Source organism: Oreochromis aureus, linkage group 20 (genome assembly GCF_013358895.1).
Source record: "Oreochromis aureus strain Israel breed Guangdong linkage group 20, ZZ_aureus, whole genome shotgun sequence".
Classification (NCBI taxonomy): domain Eukaryota; kingdom Metazoa; phylum Chordata; class Actinopteri; order Cichliformes; family Cichlidae; genus Oreochromis; species Oreochromis aureus.
This window is the reverse complement of record NC_052961.1, coordinates 5,537,593-5,562,053: the sequence shown is the minus strand read 5'-3', so window position 1 is coordinate 5,562,053 and position 24,461 is coordinate 5,537,593. Positions and strand designations below refer to the sequence as shown.

Here is a 24,461-nt window from a genome sequence, read left to right as displayed (position 1 = left end):
TTCCAGTACTCCTGTATACCTTTGAATACTTTCTGCTGTTCCTCATTCCAACACCAAGTATCCTTGTCTTTTTTTGTTCTGTCCAGAGGAAATATCAAACTCCTGCTTGGCAGTTTCCCTCAGCACTACAGCTGTATATTATCAGTCATCTCTTGTTGAAGCGTGTTCACTACAGCCGTTTCCATCATTTTCACACCATTAACAACCGTGTGCCCTCCTGCATTTCCCTCCTTTACATCATACTTACCCCACACTTCCTCATCACCTCTGTTCCCTTGAAGTCTGTTCATTGTCCACTGAAGTCTGCATCAGTCGTCACTCTCTCCCCCCGGTGGCACTCTTTAACACTCAATCATACTTGCTGCAGAATTTCTCTTTATTCTAACTGACATCCAACCTGTGGGGAAAACTCACTGACAACACTCATCATCACACCTTCAATATCCAGCTTTAATTTCATGATTCTGTCTGTCACTCTCTTCACCTCCACAACACTGTTTATATACTCCTGCTTCAATATGACCCCTACTTAATTTCACTTCCTGTCTACATCATGGTAGAGCAGATTGAAACAATGGTTTCAAATGAACGATTATTTAAATGACACATGACATGAAGCTCTATTTTAACATTAAAACACATTATCCTGAGTTAAGCTCAGCCAGCAGTCCATGCAGATCAGCTGAAGCTCATCTAAACATGCTGTTGCTGAGAATTAAGGGGAAGCGGCAGTGAACTGTTGAAATGGTCAATATTAGCCAATCATGTTGCCTCAACACATGTACGCAGTTCTTACATGTACATGTATACAGAAGTTTGCAGCTCTTTAGAAGGTGTGTTGTGAAACTTTGTGCATGCACAGCAGAAGTATTACAGCACATCACTCAGAGATGAAAAAACACTTTTTTGATGTGGTTATTAGTGAGTGTTTATTTTGTTATTGTTCTTCTTGGTTTAGTTTCTTGTTTAGTTTTTAATGTCTGACTGATCAGAGAAACTGACACTGCTCTCTGAACATGATCATTGTTTAAATAATCTAACATGTACTTTTCATAAAAGTTGTCCTGATCCTGAGGTTTGAAGGCGTGACCTCATCATTAAGAGAAGTAAGAAGTTCCTCGTTTGAAGTGAAGAAGAAGTGAAGCAGCATTAAGCCATCAGAGCTCTGAGATGAAACACACTTTGGTCTGCGTCATCTTCCTCAGTGAGTAAATTCTCTTCTTATTTCTGTCACTGTACAATATGGAGTGCATAAGAGTCAAAGTTTCAGTAAGTGACAGTGAGGTGTCTATGAAGTGTTCAGCAGTTTGGTGGCCTGATGGAAAAAGCTGTCCCTCAGTCTGCTGGTTTGGAACATTACCTCCTGCCTGATGGAAGTAGTCACCCCAGTAACAGTGCGTGACTGGGGTGACTGGAGTGTTTAATGCTTCTCCCTGCTTTATTCAGGTGCCGCTTCTTGTAGATGTCCTGGAGGGAGGGAATCTCACCTCCAATTATCCTTTCAGAACACCGCATCACTCTCTGGAGAGCTTTACGGTTGTAGGCGGTGCTGTTGCCATACCAGGTGGTGATGCATCCAGTGAGGTTGCTCTCAATGGCACAGCGGTAGAAGGTCCTGAGGATGTGGGGGCTCATTCCGAATCTCTTTAGTCTCCTGAGAAAGAAGAGGTGGTGCTGCAGCTTCTTCACTGTTTTTTTTTGTGTGTGTGAACTGACCATATGAGATCCTCCACCAGATGTACACACAGGAAACGGAAGCTGCTCACTCTCTTCACAGCAGCACCTTTAATGATGATGGGGATATGTGCTTCTCTATACCTCCGGAAGTCACTATCATCTCTTTTGTCTTTGTGATGTTGAGGATGAGACACCAGTGTGTCAGGGCGCTGACCTCATCCCTGTAACCCATCTCATCACCTTTGGTGAAAAGACCAACCACTGTTGTATCGTCCGCAAACTTCTAAATGATGTTGGAGTTGGTAGCGGCTGTGCTGTAGGTGTAGAGTGAGTACAGGAGAGGGCTCAGTGCACACCCTGGTGTTTTGTAACTAGCTGCTTCTGTCATCATTTTGGGTTGTTGGGATGTTTTGGGATTTCTCTCATTCATTTTTTTGGTTATTTTTGTATTATAGTTCTGTTCTCCTGTTCTGCATATGTTTGGGTTCATCCTTGGTCAGTTTTGCAACTTCCTTTTTCATTTCCTTGTTCTCTCTCACAGTTACCTGTTTCTGTGCTAAACATATTGTGAAGTTTGGAAATGAGTCACCGAAACATGGGGATCAAACTGATGTGAAACTAAAAATAATTTGCAAACTGCAAGAAACAAGATGTGGAAACATTTCAGTTCCACAATTTTTATTTTTTAATTCACATTGAATCTGTAATCAAATACTTTTCGTCTACTCTTCTTTGAAAGACAAACTTATATTAATAGAGCTGATGAAACAACACTTTGTGTTTCATTTCTTCTTTTAATGAACTGAAGAGCAACAGCACAGTGAGCGATGACAAACTCAAAACTAGTAGCACGTCTATAATGCTCATTTCACATAGAAACAGATGATGATGATGATGATGATGTCATCAAAGAGAAATAAAATTCAAAAATGAAATTAATAATCACCTGTCACATTGAATCTATAGTAAGATTGTAACTAATGATTGTTCATCCTTTCAGCAGCACTTCAGGATGGAAACACTGGTTTGGTCAAAGCACAAACTCTCACCCACAGAGCAGAGGAAGGAGGAAACATCACAGTTAAATGCAGCTTTTATTTGTCTGGAAGCAGGAAACTCTTCTGTAAGGAAAAATGTGAAAATGGAAACATTCTTGTGGAAACATCTGATGATACAGCTCAGAACGGCAGATACAGCATTAAATATGAACAAGCAGATATAACCTCATATGATACTCTGTATGTGAGCATCACACAGTTGAAACAGTCTGACTCAGGATGGTACAGGTGCTCTTTGGGCAGAGCCTGGTGGACAGATGGAAACGATGATTTTGAGCTGATTGTCACAGAAGGTGAGTTTCTGCTAACAGTCGTGTTTGTCTTTGAAAGTCTGACAGAAGTTTCACGTCTCAAAGGCAGCTACTTTTCTTTCAAATCACCTACAGATGTTATATTTATCTGAAACATCAAGTTTCATCAGTTCTGCTGTCAAACAGCCCATAACCACGTCAGTCACATGCAGATATATAAACTGCTTCAAGTGGTCTTATTATGACTCTGATGGTTTCATTGTTCACAGCTTCAACCACTTCAACACCAAACGGGACTCTGAGACCTTTTTCAGCTTCAGTGTTTCTCTCATCAGCCTCCACACCACCAACAACACAGAGTTTAAGCTCAACTTCAGGAAGCTCCACACCTTCATCAGCCTCCTCTGGAAGTTCAGGTACGTTATATATTTTTATATGTATGCAGATTTGCATGTCTTCCATTAATCAGTGAACTACCTAACAGTGACAAATTCCGGGTTGTGGAGGAAGAACTCTTGATCTTTCTGTAATTTCTAACTTACTTAGACTTAGTTCCTCCTACGCCGGATGGCGCATTGGGCGGCAAGGGATCACCAACGAGCTCGGTTTGCAGCCACATCTTCAGCCTCGTCCCATTAAAGATCGACTGCTTTCAGGTCGTCAATGAATGACCATCTCCATGTCTGTTTTGGTCGTCCGCGGCTCCGTGAACCCCGGGTGGGTCTCCACAACATGGCAATCTTCGGTAGTCTTTCTGGATGTTGGCGAAGAACGTTACCAGCGAGACGAAATAGTCGTTTCAATACCTCGTCCGCTAGCGGTCATGAGGCAGTGCGCTGAAGGACCTCCTCGTTGGTAACATGATCTCGATAATCTTGAGAATCTTGAGAATCCGTCGGAGGTCGCGCTGTTGGAAAACATTCAGTCGTCGGGTGATTGTTGCCGTCGACTTCCATGTTTCACTCGCATAGATAGCCATTGGTACGACTATCGTATTGAACAAACAGACTTTGGATGATAAGGAGTATTCACTCTGGCATAACCCATCCGCATGACTTTGCTTTTGGCAGCGCTGATCCACAGTCTGATCTTTGACACTTCATTTTCCAGCATGGCGGTCAAATCGCAAATGGAACATTGAGTAGATCCGAGCAGCGCAATGTCGTCCGCGAAATCAAGATCTGCAAGTCGTCGTCCGTCATTTCCTTGGACTCCGTGCTCGCCGTCCCCCAGGGTATGTCGAATGATGAAATCCGCAGCCAGCACAAACAGGAATGGCAAAATAATGCAGCCTTGTCGGACTCCTGTCTTGATCTCAAACAAGTCTGAAATCCCACTATCTGTACGGACGCAGCAGCTTGACTCGTAGTAGATGTTTCTCAGGAGGCTAATGAACATCTCTGGTATGCTGTAGGACCTGGCAATTCTACAGATCGTTTCTCGATGCACGTTGTCGAATGCTTCTGTAAAGTCTATGAAGTTGATTGACAGTTGTCAGGGGAAAATTTCCCAAATAGAAAGCTGCCAAAGTAAAACAGAGACACAGTGAGACAATATAAAAAATACCTATGTACATGGGTGAACTCTCGGGAGAGTCACACAGTACTCTTCTTTATTGCAGGTTATATAGGCACGTGGGGTTACACAGCAGACGGAGGCAGTCTCCGCCTGTTCTCAGAATATATTGCTTAACTGACAAATGCATATCTTACTAAACATTCTGTCCGTACTATACTAAACGTCTGCTTAAGTGACATTTTCCGTTGCTTTTTGCACAGGAACTTGTCTTCACAGGCATTTGATAAGCATAGGCAAGGTTTCATGTTTTATCAGGGTGAATCATCATTCAGAGTTTACACAGTTACAAGCAAAGCATATTTGAATAATAAACAAAATCTTTTCACATTTCCCTCCTGTTGTTTAACTTTCACACTAGTTAAAACACCATTGGTTTATTATCTGTGCATGATTTCTTGCAGCGCATTTTTAATCAGCACGTCATACATTGGTGTATCACAGCATTTCAGTGTCAGGTGGATTATCATCATCTTCGTCCATGGGCAGTGTCAGGTATGCCTGCACATGAACTGCAACAACTTTATTAATCATTGATTGTTGATTTTGCACGAGGCATTCAGGAACAGTCCAAAAGCGGTAGTCCAGTTTCAATTCTTAACATGTTCTTTCCGGTGCCCACCCATGGAAACAGTGAGTGGAGGACCTTTTGTCCGGTGGTCCAAAGCTTAAATTCCTCTGGCACATCACTGCCATAGATGGGGTCATGTGGTTGCACTGTGGAGACGTCTCATCGTCGTCTTGTAGTCTGAGAGCTATTTACAGCTGACATCCTGAAGGTGTGGTCTGAAATGAAGATTGGGGCACAGGTGCCCGTCCATCCGGGTGGCAGTATGAAGTAGGCACGTTGTCCACACAGCCAGGCCATTCCCTGCACCCAGTAGGTGCCGTTGCTGGGTGTGGACGTGTTTACAGGTGCGCCCTCTCCGTTGGCTGCGGTCTGGTTACAGTTGGTGGTGTCGCCTAGGGGTCTGTTATCGTTGTCTTGTCGGTAGCACATGGAGTGGTTCTTCCCTGGGGTTTGGTCCACGAACACTGGGAAGTGAACGGACGTGTTCCGATTCGTCACGTTGAAGTTGATCCAGAAGAGCCGGTCACACGTTCCGTTGTCGAGTCCAGCGTTTTCGACGGTGATTACCTTGTGTCGGGGTGGTCCCATGCGTTATTCATCCATGGGTGAATGTGGTCTTGTGTCATGTCACGGAGGTGTGGGTTGTCATGCGTCCATCTCGTCCATAGATGGTGCTGTTCGTCTTCTATACCATCCTCTAGAAACATGAGGAGCCCTGCTGAGAGTAGGAGGACAGCCACGAGGACAACAGGAGTCTTCATGGCGACCAAACACACCTAGGTCCCCAGGTGAGTAGACTACTGGCAAGAAGCAGAGGGCGGGATATACCCGATCAGCCCTCCCTTCACCAGTCAGATCACCTGAGGGTAGGGGTGCCGGCACCTATGAGTCTGGGCTGTCACTCACTTTCTTGCAGTGGTTTTGGTGAATCCAAGATGGTCTTTCTGCTATCTTACAGGCGGTTGGCGTGGTGATGAGCACTTGGTAGGGTCCTTCCCAACGGGGCGAGCTCCAATTCTTTCTGTGGGGAACTCGGATCAGGACCCAATCACCTGGTTTCAACCTGCAAGATACTGGAGAAGATTCAGAAGGCAATTTATTCTTTAGAACAATATCTTTGTTTTCCAGCAGTTTTGACATCCATTCTGCTAGTGTAGTTTCTCTGATTGATTTATCTAAAGGTTCACTTGTGATTGGCAGTGGGAATGGTCTGCCATGAATGATTTCAAAAGGTGTAAGTTTTTGTGAACCTTGTGTTAATCTCATCCACATTTTTACTAGGCCTATGCACTCTGGCCACGGCCTTCCTGTTTCTTCCATACATTTTCTAAGTCTCTGTTTTATTGTGCCGTTAGTTCTTTCCACTAATCCTGCACTTTGCGGGTGATAAGCACAGTGATTTTTGATGCTGAATCCTAGTGCTTCAGAGACTTTGCTGATTACCTCATTGACAAAGTGTGTCCCATTATCTGATCTTATCAGAGTGGGGATGCCATATGTTGGAATAAAATGGTTACATAAGCATTTTGCTACTGAAATGGCATCTGCTTTCTATACTGGATAGATTTCCGGCCATTTTGAGAATACGTCTATGATCACTAGAGCGTATTTTGAGCCTTGGCATTCATTTAGTTCAATAAAATCCATGTGGATTGTGTGAAAAGGATGGGGTGGTGTGGGAAAATGACCTCTTTTTGGTCTGAGATTCCCTTGTACATTGTGTTTTTGACAAATCATGCATGTTCTGACAAATTCTTTTGCTGAAGTTTCGAAATTTAGAGTGTAAAAGTGTTTAGAGACTATGTCTACCATCCCTCCGGTTGACACATGCGTGGAGCCGTGTGTCACTAGGGCCGCTGTTTTATGTAGGGATTTTGGTAGTATTGGTTTGCCATTGCAAGTCATTAGGTCATTTTCAAGTGTTGCTCCATTTTTTAGCCACTTCTTTTGTTCTGTAGTTGGTGCGGCTTTTTGTTCATCTTTAAGTACATCGAGTGGTATTTGCATTGAGGATTCAGACATTAATGTGTCTGTGGTTTGTTGTGCTGCTGCTTTTGCTGCTTGATCGGCAAAGTTATTACCTTTAGTGACCTCTGAGTCATCTTTCTGGTGTGCAGCACATTTACATAGTGCTAACTTTTTTGGCAAGGTTATCACTTCCAACAGTGTTTTTAAAAGATTAGCATGTTGTACTGGGTTCCCGGTGGAAGTGATCATCCCTCTGTTTTGCCATATTTTCGCAAAATGATGCGCTGCTGCAAAAACATACTGGCTGTCGGTGTGTATGTTTATATCTTGTCCTTCATGCAGTTGGCACGCACGTATTACTGCTGTAAGTTCTGCGCTTTGTGCAGAATGTGAAGAAGTTAATGCTTTTGCTTCTAAAACTGTATCTGCTGTGGTTACTGCATAACCTACACAGTTTCGGCCATAATTATTTTTTGATGCTGAGCCATCCACAAAGATGTTCAGGAAACCAGCTTGCGGGGTGCCGTAAATGTCAGCACGCGGTTTTGTTTCCTCATCTAACTTCCTTATGCAGCAGTGAGTGTCTCCGTCAGCTTGGGTAGGGAGAAGTGTGCTTGGGTTCAGCTGGCCACACTTCTCAATAGAGATGTGTGATTGTGACAGCAATATGCCTACGTAGGAAAGCTGTCTTGCATGTGTTAGATAAGAAAGATTAGCCTGTAGTAGTATTGAAGTTACTGCGTGTGGGACCTTGATAATCAGCTTGTGTCCCAAAACAATGTCGGCAGATTTTTTAACAGCCTCTGCTGCTGCTGCACAGGCTTGCACACATGTAGGTAGGCCTGAGGCTACTGAATCTAGTTTGCATGAATAAAATGCGAGTGGGCGTTGTTTTTCTCCAAAGGATTGGGTCAGAACTGCTTTCATGTAACCTGCTCCTCCGTCTACATACAGGTAGAAAGGTTTGTCATAGTCTGGTAATGCTAGAACCATGTTCGTTTGTAAAGCCAGTTTTAAATCGGCGAAGGCAGCTTCAGCTTCAGCAGTCCAGGTCAGTTTATCTTTCAGGGCCATATCTTTGCCATAGATAAGGTCTTGCAGGGGTTGGGCCCTGAGAGCGTACTCTGGAATCCAACTTCTGCAATAGTTGCAGAGGCCGAGGAAACTCATCATTTGTTGCTTTGTTAGTGGTTTTGGGGCAGTTTGTACTGCGGTTTTCCTGCTGTCAAGTAACCTTCGACCCTGTCCTGTTAGTTCATGACCTAGGTATATGACCTTAGGTTGCCATAGTTGCAGTTTATGTTGAGAGACTTTGTGTCCCTGTTCTGCGAGGTGTCTCAGCACCACTAGAGTGTTTGTCCTGCAGTCTTCCTGCGTGTTTCCGGTTATCAGGATGTCATCTACGTAAAGTAGGAACTGTCCTGGAGCAGGCAGAGTGCAGGAGGACATTGACTGTTTCAGGGCCTCAGCGTATAGGGTGGGGCTGTTTTGGAAACCCTGTGGCAGCCGTGTGTAAGTGTACCTTTGGCCATCAAGTGTAAACCGAACAGCCCACGTGACTCGGGGTGTAATGGTACTGAGAAAAAGGCGTTTGACAGGTCAATTACTGAGAACCACTGTTCTTGTGGTGACACTTGATTCAAAATTGTGTGTGGATTTGCCACTATTGGTGGTATTTGTTCAGTGATGTCGTTTATTGCTCTTAAATCATGTACCAGCCTATATTTTCCTGTATTTGATTTTTTCACTGGAAATATCGGCGTGTTACATGTTGTTTTTGTTGTTTTAATCAGAATTCCTGCTTTCTCCATGTCTCGCTATTACTGGGCGTATGCCGCCTCTAGCTTCTGCAGAGAGTGGGTATTGTGGTTTCATCGGTCTGTGTTTTGAGATGATTTTACTTTTACTGGGTCTGCATTTTTATTAGGCCTACGCCTGTGGGTCCGTTTGACCACAATGATGATGGAAGCATTTTTATTTCCGTGTTCTCGACGGGTGTTAAGATAAATCATTCTGCCTCCTCGATCGCATAGCATGTGGCCGGGGAGGTATCCAGGTGGGTACTGGGCTGTGTGTTTAGCACCCATCCTAGAGTATATCTCATACAACCGGTTCTGCGGCCCTGGAGCCAGCCTTCGTGTGTTTCTTCAGTTTTCTCGTAATGATCGTTTTGTACTCGTTTAAGGATGGTGCCCAGGTCCTTCCATTGAGTTTCAGGGCTTTTTGCTACAGAAACATGTGGAAAAGGCATTCGATTTAACTCTCTGACCTTAGGGGGCTGTATCACCGAACACACTGCGTTTCCACTTTTTGTGACGTAGAGATGTTGCAGTGTTAGCTTTTGAGGTCCCAAACGATGGACTTGTGTGTCATACTCCGAATCAGGGCCTGGTGTTTGTTTAAAACGTATGGTGTTGTGCAGCTCATTAAAAGGCATGGTGGATGATGAGCTGGGCAGATAGCGCTCAGCTGTGGTCACAAGCTGAGGCAATGGTGGCAGATCTAATGTCCAGTAATAGTGTGGCTCGCCATCTGAATGACATGTGAGTGCGTGTGATTCTGAGAGCATTAGCTCTGCCCTCATGCCATTACCCTCTGGGACAACGCCTATTCGTAATTTCATCAGCCCGTCACGTCCTAACAGGTTTACTGGGCAGCTTGAGTCGATAATGCACTGTAGTTTGCAACCTCGGTTGCCTTCTGAGTGGAGAAAATCCAATTTCTGCGTCAGTAATTGCGTGGTTGTGTGGCCTGATGCAGACGTGACCACACGAGCGTCTTTTGAAAAATGTGTTCGTGGTGGCTCTTCGCGCAGAACGGTCATACAGGCCCCTGTGTCACATAACATAAAATAAGGCTTCCCGTTTACATGAATGGTTACTTCTGGTTTGTGTTCTGAGCCTAGAAGCAATTGGTGGATGTTGAAAAGTTCGTTGTTATCTCTGCTGCTGTCACCTGAGACTTTGGGGGCGGGTGCCTAGTCAAATGTCTTCACTGTCCCTGTCGTTTTCTCTCTGTCCTGCCTGTCGCGTCTATCGGAACGGTCATATCTATCTCTGTCCCTGTCATCTCTCTTTTTGTTTCTGCACTCCTTTGCAAAGTGTCCTTCTTTATCGCAATTATAGCACCTCCTGTGCCTTTCTTTATCACCTGTATTCTGTCTCCTTCCTTTCCCTCTCTGCTGTGGATTTTTTCCCGCGTAAGCAACTATGCCTCCCTCTGTGGTTACCACAAAAACTCCGGTTTGTGCTGCTTTGTTTTTCTGTACCTTTACTGCATGTTCTGCATGCTGTAAAGCATCAGCTAGACTTCCAGTATTTTGAGTGACCCAATGTTTATCTACGTGGCGCGGACCTTGGGAGGAGGCCTTTAGAAACGCTGCTTTTTAGTTGTTGTTCAAAAGGGGTGTTCACGCCCTCATCATATTCTAGACCTGAGTTTTGTCTAAAGACTGGTCGTAGTCTGTCTAGGAAGTCAGAGGCAGACTGCTTTCTTTTTCGTTGTTTCTCCTATTTTTCCGTAATCTGGCCTGGGCGCCAGTGTCGTTCTAATTCTCTCATATACCTCATTTAATGCTGTAGCTAGGTCTGCGTCCCCTGCTGGGAACGTGGTGCCATCTTGTCTTAGGCCTGTGTAATTTCCATGGACTCGGGCCAATTTGAGGCCTAATAGGTCCTGTAGGACCTGTAGCATTTCTTGGCCACTTAGCCGCCAATTGGAGCGGATTAATTCTACCGCATCTCTCCACTGTTGGTGTCCTTCATTTAAAGGGGGCACGTCTTTTAATATGTTTTTTCTGTCTTCGGCCGACCACGGTTGAAACGTGTATGTGAAGGGATGTCTATCCCTGGGGAATGCTCCACCTGGCGCTTGTGGTGGCTCTCCGTTATTCGCCCGAAATTTGGGTTTGGCACCTGAATTAACGGAATTGCCCTAACGGGCCTGGGGGCCGCTATGTGGGGTCTTCATGGGTCATTAGATTCAGTTGTTGTCTCGCTGAGACATAAGGGTCTTGTGGTTTTACAAAGGGATTTTTGAAACAGGGGTGAGGATTTGGGGGTATGGTTGCTCAGTATCAGGGGGACCCGGGGCTGAGGGAGGTGTTTGATAAAGAGGAGGATTGGTGGTTTCGGTAGGTGGCTTTTTGCTTTGTTTATTTTGCTTTTTGTTTCTTTTCTCTTCACGCTTCTTACTTTCCTCCTGCCATGGCACAAAGAAACTTACGTATTCAAATATGCGCAGGTTTTTCTTTTTACCACTAGTCTTTTCTATCTCTGCTTGTAGGCATTTACTTAATTGCTGTATTTGGCCAGGGCTACAGTTCCCTCCCAGGCGGTGCAGTTTGTTTTTTTTGGGATTTCTCCACCTATTTGCGCTTATCTTTCCTGCACCAGGGCATTTTTTCTCTAACCATTGTTCATCTGCAGTCAATTCGGGTTTTGTAGATTTATTTCCCATATTTAATTTTGATTTGTTTTATTCGATAGTTCTTTGTTTATTTTTTTTAGTTATTAATACTACCAACACATAAACTTCACACGCGGTACTTATAATCCTATTTTAGTTGACACGCTCCTTATTTACCATTCACTCTTAGAGTGAGATCCCTGACTCCCAAGGTGAAATGAAACCACTAGCTCCAACCTCTTCTTTGCTGCGGAATGGGCCCACACAGGACAAATGATTCCGTCTTACACAGGCGAGCGTTTACGTTCGGGTCCACACAGGGCCCGGTCCACACAGGACGTTTTTTATTCAGACCTTTTAAAATTGCGGAATGAGCCCACACAGGACTGCCAATTCCGTCTTACAGGCGAGTCTCATGAAACGAGCCCACACAGGACTTTCAGTTTTGTTTATCCGACTTTTTGGCCCACACAGGACTAGTCTACTGAGAGTCGTGTCAAACTAGAATCGATTTTTAGACGCAATGTGTTTTTGAGTGCTTAGTAATACACACACACCCTGCGGCGCTTTTCGCTGGCACGAGAACAGAGAGAGGTGGCTGACACGCCTTCTACTTTTGAGCTATTCTCAAAAGCGGTGTCAACTTTATGTGATAAAACACGACCTTCCTCTCGATTCACCAGTACTTCAGCAACCGACAGTAAACAAATCAGTGGAATAGTTCAGCCTCCTTATTGTGCTGTAGAAATCAACTTATTCCACCAAAAACAATAAAAGACAGACAGTTTTAACGCGCTCACGCTACCAGCTTCCTTGAAGCGAGCGTAGTGCTTCCAGCCTTTCTTAGGCGAGCTCAATATTTATTTTACTGCTTCCAACCCTCTGCGGGCGAGCTGACTACCAGTCCTCAGGACGAGCTTAATGCTTCCAGTCTGTCTTGACGAGTCTTAAGTTTCGCTTTTCGTTTTGCGCCAAACCTTTATTATCTCAAAGTGGTCTGTCCTACCTTGGCGCTGGTTTCTTCAGATGCACCTGATCAGCCCCACGGTGCGGACCGCTTGTAAAACGTTGCAACGTGGGCTTCTCGCACCGACGGGACCTGGTGAGGTGCTTTCTGTGAGAGCTGCTTTAAATAGGCTGTCTCATCCGGCTCAAGGACCAAGAAATGTCAGGGGAAAATTTCCCAAATAGAAAGCTGCCAAAGTAAAACAGAGACACAGTGAGACAATATAAAAATACCTATGTACATGGGTGAACTCTCGGGAGAGTCACACAGTACTCTTCTTTATTGCAGGTTATATAGGCACGTAGGTTACACAGCAGACGGAGGCAGTCTCCGCCTGTTCTCAGAATATATTGCTTAACTGACAAATGCATATCTTACTAAACATTCTGTCCGTACTATACTAAACGTCTGCTTAAGTGACATTTTCCGTTGCTTTTTGCACAGGAACTTGTCTTCACAGGCATTTGATAAGCATAGGCAAGGTTTCATGTTTTATCAGGGTGAATCATCATTCAGAGTTTACACAGTTACAAGCAAAGCATATTTGAATAATAAACAAAATCTTTTCACAACAGTCATTGCTGTAGCTCAGCACTTTGTTCGATTATTGTCCGTAGCACAAAAATCTGCTCTGAACAAGATCGTCCATTCCGGAACACGGCTTGTTCTTCCCGCAGCAGCTGATCGATCGTCGAGTGAAGACGTCGGAGTAGCACAGAGCACAGGACCTTTCCTGGAACGGAAAGGAGCGAGATCCCACACCAGTTACAATCAGCGAGATCACCCTTCTTCGGCAGTTTCACGATGACGCCCTTCCTCCAATCTTTCTCAGCTGTCGTTGTGTCCCAGCAGCGATTGAGCACGGCCGTAAATTGTTCGACTATAAGGTCGCCGCCATTTTTCAACATCTCGACCGAAATCTTGTCCAACCCCGGGGCCCAGGGGTTGGACCGAATTGCGGCTTTTTTCTCCGCCACGGTAATTGGACTAACATTAACTGGAAGGTCATCCATGGGGCAGAAGGTGTCTTCGGGTATCGTCGACATAGGCGCTGGTTGATTCAGGATTTCCTTGAAATGTTGGACCCATCGTCGGTCTTGTTCCTCCGCCGTTGTTAAGAGGCGACCGTCCTTGCCCTTGACTGGTACTCCTCTGCCGCTTGCTCAGTTCCTGAACGATTCAATAAAACGTTTTGGTATCGTTCTTGTTCGCTGCCTCTTGCGCTTCTTGCCCTTTCCGTATGATCCAATCCCGTTTGTCCCATCGGCAACTCTGTTTGACCATTCGATCCATCAGCCGATAACGCATATCCGCTGCATCCAAGACTTGTCCCAGTGGCTCTCGATCTCGAAATTTCTAAAAAAAAAATCAGTTTTCCACAATTTTGATGTACATGTACAATCACAACAAATGGCTATTCTATTCTAAGTAAAAGAAAACAATTGTGTTAAAATAAGTTAAAGTACAAAAACATTGAAATAAAAATATAATTAAAGTCAAATGTTGCAGAATATGGTCAAATGGAACTGAAAACATTTAACTATATGGATCACAATACACAGGACTTGGGATATGAACTGCTAAATGAACTTCTGTATCTGTGTATCTGTGCTAGATGACAGATATAGACTGTGATTAGTCACTGTTTGGTTTCACAGCTTTTTCACAAGTGTCAGTGTAACAGACACAGACAGAGGAAAGCATTGTGGGAGCTGTAGTTGTTACTGAGTGTTTGAAGCAGAAAGAGGAGCTGCTCAAGTTTTAACAGAAAGTACAACAGCAGTTACTTAATACAGAAAACCTGGTGAAACTATAAATACTTTCTATGCTTCTGAGTAACTACTTCATTAAATAATTTCATGCGGAAGGAAATTGAACTAATTTCTTCTGGTTTTTCTGTCATGCTTGATAAACAGTTTGTCACATAAATGTCTGAGTAACTGTGTTCAATCCAAAAATACATGTTATACTGTATGTGTACAACTTTACTGCTAAATGAACCGACTTTGATCCACATGTTTACACTGTGAGTAAAATAAATCTTCTCTGTTAAACTTCTGCAGATGTGCTGATTTATGTGCGTCTGATTCTGGTCGTTATCATCAGCATCTTTTTAGCAACTTTGTTGATTTTCTACATGATGAGGAGGACCACTAAACCCAAAGGTGAGGCTACAGGAAACACGCACAATGGTGTTTTAACTCTTTAGAAGATTCATCCCATTAAACCCTTTAAAAACTTAAACACTTTTTAACAGGAAAATCTAGAAATGAATATCATAGGGAACTGGTTTCTGTCCAGAAAATATTAATGTCCTGACAACACGCGTAACACAAGGAAAATGACAATGAAATGCCTAAAAGGAGCATCCACGTGTGGGTCAAATTCATTCTGTCAGAACTTCTAAAATGATGCAGTTTATTTACTGGGAAAATAATATTTTCGTCACATTATGAACACAAAATTCAAATAGAACACATAAATTGTATCAAGTGTTTAAACTGAGAAAATGTACCATTTTCAGTCTCCAAGAGTTGATTCTGTTCATCTGGACATAGTGTTTTCAGTGAGAGAAACGTTTCATCACTCATCCAAGTGACTTCTTCAGTCTCAGGCTACGTCCACACTAGCCTGGATGGATTTGAAAACGGCATTGTCGTCTGAAAACGCTCCGGGTCCACACTAGCACTTTCAGTCGTTTTCACAGAGTTGTGCTTCCACATTGAAACGGACGAAAATGCTAACGTTCCAGTATTGCATGAGTGACCAGTGGCGGTCCTAGCCTGTTTGGTGCCCTGGGCGAACACCCCCTCTGGCGCGCCCTCCCAAACCGCCCCCCACCCCCGGTACCCTCCACCCCACACCCACATATAAAATATATATATATTCTATGTGTATATATGTATATCAAGGATTGTACATACATATAAAACATATTTTACTGGAAAAACTGTTGTTGGAACGATGCTGAATTTAACCAGAGAAACATACACACAAACACACACACACATATATATGAAGAGAGAGAGAGTATGCATAATATGCAAACGTCTTACAAACAGCCATTATAATTCATCAGACAATAAGAATAAGACAAATCAACAACTGACAATGACTAATTAATATTGTGCTGAACACAGTCCAAAAGACTCAGTAAGCTACATTAGTGTCTACTGTCTGTCTACTGTTTACTATCATAGCCAAGTGGCAGAAGTTTTCACTATCACTACTAATTGATGTTATCTTGTTGTATTTCTGTTGTGGTCAGTGCTATCCTCTATGTTGTTGCATGCTGGGGCAGCAGGTTGAGGGTCACAGATGCCAACAGACTAAATAAACTGATCCACAAGGCCAGTAATGTTGTGGGGATGGAGCTGGACTCCGTTAGGGTGGTGTCTGAGAGGTAGATGATTGTCCAAGATAAGAACAATCAGGGATGACACCTCCCTCCCACTCCATGACATGCTGGCTAGTCACAGGAGCACGTTCAGTGAGAGACTGAGATTACCAAAAAGCACCAGTGAACAACACAGGAAACCATTTCTGCCCGTGGCCATCTCCCTGTACAACTCCTCCATCTAACACACTGTAAACACTGCAATAGTTACACCCTTTTTTCACACGCTCTTTTCTACTCTGGAATATTCTTGTCAATTTTCTTGATATTTATTTATAATCACCTCTTTTAATTCTTGATATTTATAACTGAGTGATCTGTATATTTTAGTGCTATTTCCTAAATGTGTAAAATCTGTAACATAATGTATTGTTTGGAGTTTAGTCTGTTACTGTTACTATTTTTACCATTTCTTCTTGGAGCAACTGTAACCCACATAATTTCCTTAGGGATTAATAAAGTATTCTGATTCTGATTGTTTCAGGATGACCTGCCATTATCCAATGACTCATCTGCTTACCTGCATCTTTTGCTCGTTTCTCCTCCTCTTCTTTTGTCTTTTTTCTAAACTGAGCACCTGATGGCTTTGAACTTTTCTTGTCCATCTTCCATTGGTTTTAATTTTGCACTCCAGTATGAACACCCATCCCCAAAATGAGGATCACCACAACATTACCTAATAAACCTACACCTTAGTTCACAGATATGCTTTGTCTAGGGTTTATTTCTGGGATTTCGCACAACCCAGGATTCAAATCATGAATACATAATGGGCTTTGATTTACAACATTATGAATGAAATGTGCTCTTACTCTTCTTATATTTATTGTTTGTTTACTTGCTCTGCTGTAACTGGAGCCTCCTCGTCTCGTCTCTCTATATACTGTACTGCAGCGGTCCCCAACCCCCGGGCCTCGGACCCGGTCCGTGAGTCGTTTGGTACCGGGCCGCGAGAGTTGAGGCTCAGGTGTAAAATGTATGGTGTTCAGGGTTTTTATCGGTTTTTAGCGTTATTTTATTATCGTTTTATCGTTAACTCGGTTTTCCTGGGTCTTTTCACGTGTGTTATGAATAAATCTTCTTTTTTTCGGTACCGGCACTAGTTTTATTTTGTTGTATTTATCCGCGACACCTTATTGCCGGTCCGTGAAAATATTGTCGGGCATAAACCGGTCCGTGGCGCAAAAAAGGTTGGGGACCGCTGCTGTACTGTATATAGCGGAGATGACAATAAAGTTTACTTTGACTTCAGCAGCAAGCAGGCGCACCGAGGGCTCTCACGCTCACTTTATAAACTTTCGAATAAAAATCGGTACAGTTTTTAAGTCTGAATCATAATGTCTGGTGTTTTCGTGTTTGTTGGTTTATTTTTATTTTATTTTATTTTATGTTGCGAGTTGGTTATTAGATGCTGCTCCAGCCAGCCAGAGAATTTCCCGCCGCCCTGCCCTCTCCTCCCTGTTCCGCAAGCAGCAGGCGCACCTCGCAAACGGAGGGCGCCCTTAATCCCAACAAATGGGCGGCAGAAAACCGATCAGTGCCTATGCCATCTCCAAAATGTGCTGGCTGATATCGGGGCAGCATGAGTACGAGCAAATTTTTTTTGAGAAATGCCCGTGATGCCGCCCCCACCACGATGCCGCCCTGGGCAATCCCCCATGTCACCCCTATCAAAAAACGCTACTGTGAGTGACGAAACGTTTCTCCAAATGAAAACGCTACATCCAGATGAACAGAATCAACTTCTGGAGATTTACTTACCTGGATGATTAAGCATGCATCAAGACGTACCATTTTCAGAAAACTATTAGCTCATTTTGAATTTGATGGCGCACCGTGTAGCATCTCCTTGTCTTTTAACAACAGTCTGTAAACATCTGGAGACCGAGGAGACTAACTGTCACCACACGAGACTAGGAGAAGAATGTCGTCCTGTTCTTGTCTGTTAGAGGATTCGAGCTGCTCAGCAGTCCTGGGTCTTCTCTGTCATGTTTTTGGTTTCATGATGCTCCAAATGTCTTCAGCTGGTCAAAGGTCTGGACTGCAGGCAGTGAAGCCAGGCTGTTGTAGTAGATACAGAATGCAGTTTAACATTGTGTTGATGAAATATACCTATATATAAGACCTTCCCTTAAAAAGATGTCTGGATGGGAGCATATGTTGCTGTAAAACCTGCACACACCTTCCAGCATTGATGGCACCTTTTCAGGTGTTTAAGCTTCCAATTCCACAGATACTGATGCATCCCCGTACCATCAGAGATGCAGGCTTTTGACCTGAGCACTGATAATAAGCTGGATAGTCTTTCTCTTTAGTCCAGCAGATGCAACATCCAAGAGAATTTCAGCTGTCAGTTCATCTCACCACAGAACACTTTTCCACTTTGCTTCAGTCCATTTAAATTGATCATAGCTGAGAGAAGACTCTTTTACTTCTTTGAAACTTCACCTCTTTAAGATGCTCTTTTTATACTGAGTCATGTTACTGACCTGTTACAAATGAGTTATTCTTCCAGCTGTTTGTGTTTAGCAATGCTTATTGTTCTAGCCTTTTGTTGCCCTCATACCAACTTTTGTGAAGCATTCTTCTGACATCAAATTCAAAATGAGCTACTGTGTTTCACGACATTGTAAAATAAAAGTGTCTCATTTTAGTTTTTCTGTATTGCTAAAACACATTTCCTAAAATCTCATCTCTTTGTGTCAAAACACTAAACACAAACTGTAAAATTCAAGCTACATTCACATAACCTTTAACTAGTCTTGCAAAACCAAACATTTGACCCAAAACTATTTTAACTTTACTCAAAATTAACCACTACTGTCCAAGCCACACAAAACCAGCAAATGTGCAAACACAACTTAGCAACGATTACACACTACAGAAATAAATACAAAACACTGTGGGATAGCAGGAAAATAATATTTATTTATTCATTCATTTAATCTTTTTCTCACATTTTACAGTTTTTCTCGATTGCTTAAACACTATAACTAATCTTGTGAACCCAAATTTCAAAACCATAATACCCCTTTCCAAAGAGCACACCCAGGTCCCTGAACTATAAACACTATGCCTCTGCTTTACCACATGAGTCAGATGTGTTGAACTGAAGCTGCAAAACTCTACACACAAATCCCTACATTTGTCAGTGCTTACACCATCTGGTCACTTAGAAAGCACTAGCAGTCAATAATGTTAACTCACATCAGCACAGCTTTAGCTCAATTAGCACACAATTAACGAAGTGGAAACACTAGGAGTCAAAATGTCTCCCAGACCAATCAGAAACTTTAATGGATAGATAAAAGGGCCAAAGTCAGCTCATTCAGGTTTGAAACAATGGATCCAAAGACATGCAAAGGAAGCGGTTGAGGAGGAGGAGGAGGACATGGAGATGGAGGAGGGGGAGGAACATAATTGGCCATCGGGCTATTATAAATGTCCCTGGTCAGCGTGGAGGGAATGTCACTATGTGCGCAGCCATAGGCCAACGAGGGATACTCCACCGCCATGTCATTCTAGGACCCTATAACACTATGCTTCTCCCTTCTTTTCTTGATGGTCTGAGACAACATATGCTGCAGCGGGACTACAGTGAACCAGCACAGCCAGAGCAGCCTCGCTACGTTGTTGTTTGGGATAACGTCAGCTTCCATCGTGCTGCTATGGTTCATGACTGGTTTACCAATAACCCAAGGTTTTCTAACATCTTTCTGCCTGCATACTCTCCCTTTCTAAACCTGATAGAGGAGTTATTTTTCGGCATGGACAACCATGGAGAACCTTATGTCCGTGTGCACCTCCTCCAGGTCATGGAAGACGCCTGCCTAGACATATCAGTAGATGCATGCCAGGGGTGGATCAAGCACACAAGAGGATTTTACCCCCGCTGCCTGGCCAGGGCCAATATAGCCTGTGATGTGGATGAGATTCTCTGGCCTGACCCAGACCAAAGACAAGATGCTGAGGTGGAATAATGTTTTTGGTGTGTGTTGTACTGTATGGTACATGAATAAAAATGTACCACTGTATGTACACTGGTTGCGTCTTTTGTGTTCATCATGTGAAAAGGTTTTTGAGTGGAAGAACCACAAGAAACAAGCCAGTCTGGGGAATATTGTTTTACATTTGTTGCACCAATGTGTATGAGTATGTTGTCGTGTGTGTGTTTTTGAGGCCTTGAGTGTGATGTCTGTGGGCAAAGTTTGGTTTTTCAGCAGGAACGAATGGTTTTGAGTGTAGAGCTTCATTTTGACCTGACAATACGATGTTTGGGAAATTGGGTGAGAAGTTATGGATTTGTGTTTACTGTTTTGAGAATACGAGGCAATAGTTTCAAGAAATGTGTTTAAGCAATTGAGAAAAAGTGTAACAAAAAAAGAACAGTAGTAAAAAAGTTATATATACATAAAAAAATATATATTTTTACAGCATATTCAGATCATTTATTCTGCCTCAGCATCATGCCTCTGTGCTGGGTCAGGCCACAGGACTTCATCCACATCACATGCTATGGTCGCCCTTGCATGGTAACGAGGAAAGAACCGTTTAGCATGCTGGCAAGTTTCCAGTCCTATGTCACCACATGCTCCCATTCAATGCTTGAAGTAGATTTTCCTGTGTTTAAGGGTTTCGGTCGTATACTTTACATCTCCATGCTGAGAAAAACTCCTCAATAGGGTTCAGAAAGGGAGAGTATGGTGGAAGAAACACATTGATAAAATGCTGCTCGTTGTGAAACCAATTGTATATTCTTGGACCTCGGTGAAAGCTCACATTGTCCCAAATGATATGAGATGCTCTGCCTGCTCGCGATCTCTCTAATCAAGCAAAGCATCCCGTAAACCGTCCAGGAATGTTGCTAGAAGTTCGGTGTTGTATGACTCAACACTAACATGACTGTGGAGAACCCCATAGCTGCTGATGGCAGCACAGATTGTTACATTTCCACCACGCTGGCCAGTCAGTTCAATAATGGCACACTGACCTATGACATTGCGACCTTTTCTTCTCCTTTTTGCTAGATTCAAAATGTATGTTGTCTTCTATAATCCACTGCTGTATTCCATGCAGTCAAATTGCATTATTCTGACGGACCATATCCACAATAAGTGTCTCCTGGTGTTGTGAGCACATGCATTTTCTTCCACCCTAATGTATCCGTCTTTCAATTCTAAACAACATACCATTTAGTTAAAGGTATACTTGTATACATAGCACATGTATACATGATGCTATTTCATTTACAGAACTAAAATTAGTTTGTTGTGTGCAGAGAATCTTTGAGCTTGACTCAATGGTTAGGCCTCATGAATACATCTTTGTGGATGAAGCTGTATTCAATCTGGCAAAAAGCAGAAGAAGAGGTTGCAACATGTGTTTTCAATTTTGAGTGGTAGTGTGTTAATGATGAAAACATTATGCTAGTTGTGTTTATCTTCTGTAGCCTGTGTGCACCATTCTGGGTACAAGTGCACCACACTGCTGAGTGTGTTTTATGTTTAGAGGTTTGGTAAATGGGAGATTCAGATTTGCAAATGGTGTCCGAACCAGATGAATAGGGTTTAAGATTTTGACAACTTTTGGAGTTTTCATAGTTGACAGTTTAGATTTTACAATTGGGTTTAGTGTTTTAGCAATTCAAAAAAACTGTAAAAGAGTGACTTTTTTTATTTTCTAATGAATAAAAAATGTTTTAAGAGATTTGTGAATCATTGCTTTGTTTTTATTTACATTTTAAACATGCTCAACATCCTTGATATTGCTGTTGAAAACTAAATTGAAAATAAATTTTAAAACAGAGTTGTCTGCTATGAAGACTGATCGTTTTCGCTCTTCTTTACAAAACACTACAGATAACCAAGACAATTATCAAGTTTGCTTACATTTGAAAATGATTTTTTCATGACAAAGAAAATAACAAAGAACTTACACAACTCTTTGACACCATCAGATTTTCATTAGGGTCTAATAAAAACACTGGTTGAAGCAAGTTATCATTATTGATAAGCATGCTCCATTTTCTTTAGTTTTAATCCCTCATTGGTCCTGTTTGTCTGATCTTTTCAGTTCTTCAGATGTAGTTCCTCTGGTTAAAGACTGATGTTTATCTTCTGATCTGCATGTTTTTCAGGACCTCCTGTGGAATCTGAGCGTGCTGACATCACACAGGTGAGTTTTAGGAATTGTGAGACACCTGAGCTTCATCACAGCTTGATTTGTATCAATCAGCTGGTTTGTTTTCCTTCTGCAGGACAACAACGTATATGTAGAGATCAGAGAGGTGAACAGACAGAGCAGTTCACCTCCTGCAGGAGTGTCTTCAGTGTACGCTACACCAAAAGCCTCCAACAAGATGGAGATGAAAACAATAGACCTCCACAGCCTCTCCGCCTCTCCTCACAACAAAGTAAGTAAATCTGTGGTCTGATTTTAAGCTCTGAGGTCAGAAACTAGGATTTAGATCACAGTTTGTGCATAAACTAATTTATCAGTTATCCTTGATAGATATTTTTATTCTATTGCCAGTATTAATGCTTAAAAATGCTGGGGTGTTTTTTTTTTGTTTGTTTTTTTCTTATGATTCCATTTATAAATATTTCTTGTACACATATTTTATTTTCTCTCAGAGTGTATCTGTATACACTTTTATTCATTTGCATCATATTTTAAGAGACTGAAGTTTGATTCCTTTAGGACTGAAGATGACATGAATGCAGCTGATTACACTGAAGTGGATTTCTCCCACTATCGTGCCACCAACAGCGCCCCCTGTGGTAATGCAATTTATGTTTGTACTTCATCCCCAGGTCCATGCCAGCCCTGCCGACCACACCACAGATGCTTCACCTCCTCATCTGTCCAAAAACATCAGTAGTGATGCTGCTGATGGAACCTCGGTGGCTAACAGATGAACAGAATCCATACAACAGTATATTTTTCTGTTTATGATCATCTTTATAACTTGCTGTCAAACAGTTACACTGAAAGTTGTTTTTATTACAGCTACTTTTAATTTAGTTTAACAGATGGCATGATGGTATGACTGACAGGCTGTTCCTGGAGCAAGATCCTTAAATGCAGTCAGCAAAAAGGCTCCAGGTGGTAAACTTCATCTATTTTATGTTAGTGTGTCTTTTAATCAAACCACTGGAACTCAGATAAACTTCTGTGTCACCTGTTACTGTTGTCATCAGTCAGACTGAAACAAACACAACAAAAAGACAAAAAAAAATTCTAATGTAAAAAAACTTTAGAAATACCTACAATTATTAATATTTAACTTTACAGCATTACAGTACTCAAGTGCTCGAGTTTCAACAGAGACCAGATGAAGGTCTGAACACCAGATTGAAGTTATGATGCACAATTTGAAAGAAAGGTCTTAAACATTTTATCCATCCATTCCCTTCAACAAGAGGGCTGGAGCCTTTTTCTTAACTGCCATGAAGGCGAGAGGCAGAGCACAACCTGGACAGGTCACCAGCCTGTCGCAGGGATAACACAGAGAGACAGACAACCATTCACACGTCTGTGTAGCTTCTCAGTCATGCAGGTCATTATAATCTAAGGAGCTCTGAAAGAAAGCAATTGGACTTGTTTAAGTTTGGTGACAATGGTTCATCTCTCATCCGAGAGATTTCTTCAGTTCTACAACCAGATGGTGAAGAGTCCCAGGTATTTAAACCCTAGTGGGTGTCGTGGCTTAATGGGGTTGTCTGATAAGACAGCAGTCCCCAATCTTTTTTGCACCACAGACCGGTTTATGTCCAACAATATTTTCACAGATCGGCCTTTAAGGTGTCGCGGATAAGTACAACAAAATAAAACCAGTACGGTACCAAAAAAAGAATATTTATTCATAACACACAGGAAAAGACCCAGGGAAACAACACTCTGTTTCATTTCTTCTTTTAAAAACTGGAAGAGCAACAGCACAGTGAGCGGTGACAACCTGAAAACTCTGGATGATTAGCAGCACATCTAAAACATTTCACATGCAAACATAAAAACAGCTGATGATGATGATGATGATGATGATGTCATCAAAGAGAAATTAAAGTCAAATTTCATTTTTGTGTCTTTTCCACAACCTTAAACTCTGAATCTTCCACATCAGATGCTTTGTGTTCGTGTATAAAACAGGAAGTTTGCTGTTTGCAAATAAAAACAGAAAAATGAAGTTAACTGAACTTCTGTGATCAGTTCAAATTAATAATCACCTGTCACATTTAATCTATAGTAAGATTGTAACTAATGATTGTTCATCCTTTCAGCAGCACTTCAGGATGGAAACACTGGTTTGGTCAAAGCACAAACTCTCACCCACAGAGCAGAGGAAGGAGGAAACATCACAGTTGAATGCAGCTTTTATTCCTCAGGAAGCAGGAAACTGTTCTGTAAGGAAAAATGTGAAAATGGAAACATTCTTGTTGAAACATTTGATGATGCAGCTCAGAACGGCAGATACAGCATTAAATATGAACAAACATATATGACCTCATATCCTACTCTGTATGTGAGCATCACACAGCTGAAACAGTCTGAC

At 42.5% G+C, this 24,461-nt stretch overlaps 1 protein-coding gene across 1 annotated transcript; it reads left to right on the top strand.

Annotated features, from left to right (window-relative positions):
- The first annotated feature begins 849 nt into the window (after window positions 1-849).
- Window positions 850-24,181, top strand: LOC120435245. Its single transcript, XM_039604404.1, has 9 exons — window positions 850-921; window positions 1,060-1,204; window positions 2,678-3,028; window positions 3,256-3,402; window positions 14,577-14,678; window positions 22,047-22,084; window positions 22,167-22,322; window positions 22,723-22,844; window positions 22,934-24,181. Exons 2-8 carry the CDS (start codon window positions 1,171-1,173, stop codon window positions 22,825-22,827), a joined length of 933 nt encoding a protein of 310 aa, XP_039460338.1. The 5' UTR covers window positions 850-921; window positions 1,060-1,170; the 3' UTR covers window positions 22,828-22,844; window positions 22,934-24,181.
- Window positions 24,182-24,461: the final 280 nt, after the last annotated feature.